This window comes from Lathyrus oleraceus, chromosome 5 (genome assembly GCF_024323335.1).
Source record: "Lathyrus oleraceus cultivar Zhongwan6 chromosome 5, CAAS_Psat_ZW6_1.0, whole genome shotgun sequence".
Taxonomy (NCBI): domain Eukaryota; kingdom Viridiplantae; phylum Streptophyta; class Magnoliopsida; order Fabales; family Fabaceae; genus Lathyrus; species Lathyrus oleraceus.
The window spans coordinates 295798060-295804256 of NC_066583.1; the positions used below are offsets into that span (position 1 = coordinate 295798060).

Consider the following 6197-nt stretch of genomic DNA (forward strand, 5'->3'; position numbering starts at 1 on the left):
TGAGTGAGCTTGCCTTGACTTCGCTAGATGCTCGCCTAGTGAATATCCATAAACTTATCTTTTTTGCTTTGTGTACCTATTTTGTTGGATTGCAGGAATTTCTACACATTAACAAAGAGATCAAAAGATACCATACAAATATGTATCACAACTCAATTCTAAATGATAATTGGATTATTCAATGATAAAACATGTTAGTTTGAGCTTATAAGTACCAAGTCTTCATGTGGAATTATATAATCTTTTTGACACTTATCAATTATCATATTTGTCATTTTGAATATAATATTTTGAAAAATATTTTTCTTAATGTTGTTCTACCTAAGGGTCTGATGTTTTTTTTACACCACTACGCCAAAAAGGTTTTTTAACAGCGCATCTTAGACAGCGCTTTTAAAAGAAAGCGCTGTCTAAGGTTAAAATAAAAATAAAACACGGAAAATGTTCTAAAAAAATAATGAAAGCGCTGTCTAAGGGGGGGTCTTAGACAACGCTTTTAGAAAGCGCTGTCTAAGACCCCCCCTTAGACAGCGCTTTTAGAAAGCGCTTTTAAATATAGACCTTAGTCAGCGCTTTTGAGAAAGCGCTGTTTAAAGTCTTTCAATTAAAAAGAAAAGGATAATTTACCTAAGTCCAGTGTTACCCCATTCAAACCAAAACCTGCTTCAAGGCTCACCGTACTCCCTCCGTCTCCTTCGCGCCAGAATCGCCTCCGGCAGCGGCGAAGGGCATATCATCACTTTCGTTACACCATTAAGACCGTCTCTTCGTCCTCTATCACAAATCAACCTCAATGCCTCTCAATTTTCAGTCAAACATCCAAACCAAACCAAAATCAAATGAACCCTAACTCACTAAATCTTGAATTAAACGCGAGCAAAGGGAGATTCGGAGACCAAACCATAAGGGATTGGCTCCATGGACTACAAAATACACCATAGTAAGGAGAATCGATCGAGAAAAATGGAATTTCACCAACCTGTAAGACGGCGGAGTGGCCCGGTGAAAATTGAATTCAGAGCGAACGAACATGAAGATGAAGGCGCCTTCAGGTAATCTTCAGAATCCCCTCATTCTTCCCTTTGATTCTTCTATTTTGTGCGATGCTTCTTCCTTCTTCTCCTCTTCGCGTGTGCTTCTGTGATTGTTGTGTATGATGAAAGATTCATTGAAACTCTGTTACGTGAATTCTTGTGTGCGTCGCGTGTGAACAAATGCTCTGTGTGAATCGTTGTGTGGAGACGAATCCTAGATCAAGCATAATTGCAGCTTCGATGTGAAGCTCCAATGGCTTCCTAATGGACCTTTGTGCAAGGTTAGAAGGGAGAGAAAAATGGTGAATAGAGGTTATGATAGTGATGAGTGAGCTTTGAGAATTGTTCCTTTTTGATTGAAGAGTGATGTATGTTTATATAGTTTGGAAGCCGTAATCGAGTCGGGTAGCTCGGGTAGAATGGTTAAGGCAGGTTAAATTTCAGTTAGATTTGAAGAGTATGGTTGTTGGGAATGATTTTAACACTGTTAATTTCTGTTAAATAGTTTGTTAAGGATCTATTCATTTTTTGACAGAGCAATTGCACTTGGGGTTGGTTACGGGATGCGATTAAGTTTGTGAATCAGAAGGAAAATAGATTGGTTATGTTGATTTGGACTAAAACAGGTTATTGAAAAGAAACTGATTATAGTTCTGAAACCTGGATTGTGAGTTGGGTTAATTTCTAAAATCGTTTTCTCTTACTGTGACTTTCAGGTTTTAGTTGCCTAGTTATTCGCAGCTTTGGATTTTTCTGCTATGCATATGCTGCTGTTGGGCATTGCCTTGCAAGTGTGCTGAAGGCGCCCAACACCCAAAAACCTTACACAGACGCAAAACAAGTGTGCTGTGTTGTGGTGGTTGCAACTTTGACGGCGTAGAAGATGGAAGGGATGATGCAACTACCATACATCACTACGGTGAAGCTCATGCTCGGTTCACTCGAACGCAACCTGCTTCCTGATGCCGTCATCAGAAGACTCTCACGCTTGCTTTTGGCCACTCGACTTCGCTCTTCTTACCAACCTTCTTCTGAACTTCAGCTCTCTGATCTTCTCCAATTTGCTCATTGTACTTCTCTTTCTTCTATTTGATTTTATAATTTTGTGATAGAACATGATCTTGTTTTAATGTCTAATAGTTGATATGATATGATATGATAATCTTTCAGCTTTACAAGAGATGCCTATTGCAGTTAGTACTGATAAGCCAAAATCTCAACATTATGAATTACCAACCTCTTTCTTTAAGCTCGTTCTTGGAAACAATCTCAAATACAGGTACTTCTCAGCTTTTTTATTTATTTATCATGAAATATTTTCAATTTGTTGGCAATGTCAAGTATTTGCCAAAAGAAAAGTAGTTAAATATGCAGATATAAGTTATAGCCTTATGGTTTGTGTAACATTGTTAAATGTATGAACTGGTGCAGTTCTTGTTATTTCTCTTCTGCCTCAAAGACCTTGGAAGATGCTGAAGAAGAAATGTTGAAACTGTATTGCGAGAGATCAAACTTGAAAGATGGTCATACAGTTCTTGACGTCGGATGCGGTTGGGGTTCGCTGACTTTATACATTGCCAAGAATTATAGTAATTCCAGGGTTACAGGAATCTGCAATTCCAACACTCAAAAAGCTTTTATCGAGGAGAAATGCATGTATGTTTCTTGATACTGTTATCATTTGCTTCAGGCTACTTTACGATTATTTAATCAAACAGATGAATCTTGTTGCATGACATCAATGTTTGGTTTGCAAAAATAAACTTATTGTATGATGATCAAAATCACTTTGTTGCATTTGCCTCTTGCCAGGGAGCTGCAACTGCAAAATGTGGATATCATTGTTGCGGACATTAGCACACTTGAAATGGAAGCTTCTTACGACAGAATATTTTCCATTGGAATGTTTGAGGTTTGATTTTGTTGGTAAATTATCTGCAGTGAAGCTGTGTTTCATTAAATTTGATTTGAGTTTTAACCTTGTCACAGCATATGAAGAACTATAAAGATCTTCTCAACAAGATATCCAAATGGATGAAAGAGGATGGTCTTTTATTCGTTCATCATTTCTGCCACAAAGCATTTGCCTACCACTTTGAGGTAAATTTCATATTCTGTCAGTTATTTTTGCTTGTCATATTAGTCGATACCGTAATAATACTAATCGAGTTCTCAACAATACTAGTCATTTGATTACTGTTACTTGCTACTTATACATAAAGGACAAAAATGAAGATGATTGGATTACGCGATACTTCTTTACTGGAGGAACTATGCCTGCAGCAAATCTACTTCTTTATTTCCAAGTAAGCTTATATGACGGTTTGCACCAGCTTTGTTCTGTAATGCCTTTATATTGTGGTGATTTTGCTAACTTGTAATTGAATTATTTGGTGATGTGTAAAGGATGATGTTACAGTCGTCAAGCATTGGCTCGTAAATGGGAAACACTATGCGCAGACCAGGTTGGAATATGCTACACTGCCCAATTAGTCATGTTGCATCAATAGTTTATTTTGTTTACTAAATAAGTTTTAACTGCATTAGTGAAGCATAAACGAAATTATTTTGCAGTGAAGAGTGGCTCAAAAGAATGGATAAGAACATGGCTTCCATCAAGCCAATTATGGAATCAACATATGGCATAGATTCGGCTACTAAATGGACTGTCTACTGGAGAACATTTTTCATAGCTGTAGCAGAACTTTTTGGATACAATAATGGTGAAGAATGGATGATTGTACACTTTCTTTTCAAAAAGAAGTAAAGAAAGTCAAAATCACTACTCTCTTGATTTGTGAATTGAGTCTAGAAACGAGGTTTAGGAATGAATAATTATTGTTTTTATTGATAAACCAGTTTGATTTGGTTTTCTGCCTATTTTTTTTGTCAGAGTGAAGTCTTCTTCAGGAAAATAGATATCAGCAGAGATCAATAACAAATGACATTTGTAGTTGAAACAAAGGTGAATGTCCATTATTCTCACCATGATCTCTATATTGTTACATCATTTTATCATGTCATATTTCATTTCATCCACTTATTTTAGCATTTAATGTCCATTACATTTTATTTGTTAATGCATACTAATTCACTTTGATTCATGTTTGTGTGTCCACATGTGCCTTTGAGATGCAAGTACACTCCAAATTATCAATGTCCTCAACAACGTAATCAAATAGATTGCGGGTATTTCATGTTGAGGTTTATGCGAGATACTCTTGCTTTGGGCCGATTAAAGATTCCCACCGATGTATGTATTTCTAACTTATGAGTTATTTTTATATTTACACATATCTCATATAATTAAATAGTTGGAATTAATTCAAAATATGTTATATTATTATGTAGTACTTTGATGAATTCAAGTGTGCATTTTATACAAAGGATCAAGTGGACGAAATCAAAGAGGAGTGGTGTCAATTCATGATAAAGCTCAATGTTTGTTCATAAATTTGTGTAATTAATGTGTACATTTGTGGTATATGTTATGACTTGTAAATGTGTACATAAATTTGTATATATTTTGATACATTTAAGGCAAAATTGGTTTGAATTGGTATATATATATATATATATATTTGTTAGCCAAAAATTGGTAGAAAAAAGGCCAAAATGGCATATATAAAATGTGATAATTGTCTGTCAAAATCTGGTTGAAAACAGGTAGAAATTCTGGTTTATAAACCTGGAAAAAATGTGGTTTAAAACAAAAGCTTCAAAAATTTTCGTATACCTTAGACAGCGCTTTAGGCAAAAGCGCTGTCTAAGGGGGGGGGGGGGCTTAGACAGCGCTTTTTGAAAAGCGCTGTCTAAGGTATACCTAAAAAAATTAAAATAGGAGGGTCTTAGAAAGCGCTTTTGGCCAAAGCGCTGTCTAAGGGGGTGGGGCTTAGACAGCGCTTTTCAAAAGCGCTGTCTAAGGTATACCTAAAAAATTTAAAATAAGAGGGTCTTATAAAGCGCTTTTGGCCAAAGCGCTGTCTAAGGGGGGGGGCTTAGACAGCGCTTTTAAGATTTAAAAAAGCGCTGTCTAAACCTTTAGCAGCGGAGGTTTAGACAGCGCTTTAAAGCATTGTCTAAGGCTAAAAAAAGCGTTGTCTAAGGTCTTGTTTGTTGTAGTGCACCCTTATCCCTAAGGTCGATTCTCCTATGGGTATGGGAGATTTTATACCTATCTCTCTTTTGGATTCTTTGTATAAATTGGTGCCTAAGGTTTTGGATGCTAGGATGGAAAGGGTTATGGGCAATTAAATTTCCTCTGAGCAGTCGGCCTTTGTAAAAAGGAGGCAATTGGTGGATGGTGTGGTCACCTGAATGAGGTTTTAGTTCTTTCTACAAGGTTTAAAAGGGTGTGTTTGGTGTTTAAGATGGATTTTGAGAAGGCCTGTGACTTAGTTAGTTGATCTTTCTTAGACTACTTGTTGGTGAGATTTGGTTTTGATGTGAGGTGGAAGATTTGGATTAAATATTGTCTTTGCGTGGAGTATTTTTGTGTTGGTGAATGGATTCCCAATGGAGGATATCAATATCCAAAAATATTTTAATCAAAGAGACCCCTGAACACCTTTTCTCTTTCTTTTAGTGGTCGAAGACCTTAGCATTTTTTTGAAAAAAAAAATAGTTTTGATAGGCATTTTTGAAGGTTTTAATTAAGGTCGGGAGCAAAGGTTTACAAGTGTCTCATCTCTAGCATGATGATGATTCGGTACTAGTGGGGTTTCCATAAATTGATAACTTTTTGAATATTAAGATAATTCTTAGAAGTTTTGAGCTTTCATCATACCTTAAAGTGAATTTTTCCAAAAGTTATCTTTTAGGAACTAATGTGGACACACATTTTTGGTTAGGGATCAGGAGTATTTGCATTGTAAGGTGGATGAACTATCCAAACAATTAAGGAAATGCAAGGCATTTTTTTGTAAGCCGAAATAAACTTCTTTTTTCGAATCGTGTGTAGACGACCACTCAAGTGGGTATTGTTCCCCTAGTGCAATAACGTGAACAACCAAAGACAAAATCCTTACTAGGGAAACAACAATAATTCCAAGGAGGGGTCAAGTTTCAACGAGGAAATAAATTTAAAAATGAAGAGTATCACTAGAAAGATGGATATCACTCGAGGAAGAAGTTAAGTACGATAGTCTGATTACAACTAATGAT

General features: G+C 36.1%; 1 protein-coding gene across 3 annotated transcripts; it reads left to right on the forward strand.

The window, feature by feature from the left end:
- Window positions 1–616: 616 nt before the first annotated feature.
- On the forward strand, window positions 617–4596 carry LOC127084063 ((S)-coclaurine N-methyltransferase). 3 transcript variants are annotated; one of them, XM_051024444.1, is made up of 11 exons: window positions 617–1052; window positions 1751–2104; window positions 2205–2313; window positions 2466–2690; window positions 2847–2946; window positions 3024–3134; window positions 3257–3340; window positions 3441–3499; window positions 3609–3757; window positions 3928–4287; window positions 4386–4596. In XM_051024444.1, exons 2-10 carry the CDS (start codon window positions 1918–1920, stop codon window positions 3930–3932), a joined length of 1029 nt encoding a protein of 342 aa, XP_050880401.1. In that variant the 5' UTR covers window positions 617–1052; window positions 1751–1917; the 3' UTR covers window positions 3933–4287; window positions 4386–4596. The 3 variants fall into 3 exon arrangements, with proteins under 3 accessions (XP_050880401.1, XP_050880400.1, XP_050880399.1); XM_051024442.1 differs by having other exon boundaries at window positions 618–1052; window positions 3609–3797; XM_051024443.1 differs by lacking the exons at window positions 3928–4287; window positions 4386–4596 and having other exon boundaries at window positions 3609–3921.
- The last annotated feature ends 1601 nt before the right edge of the window (window positions 4597–6197 follow it).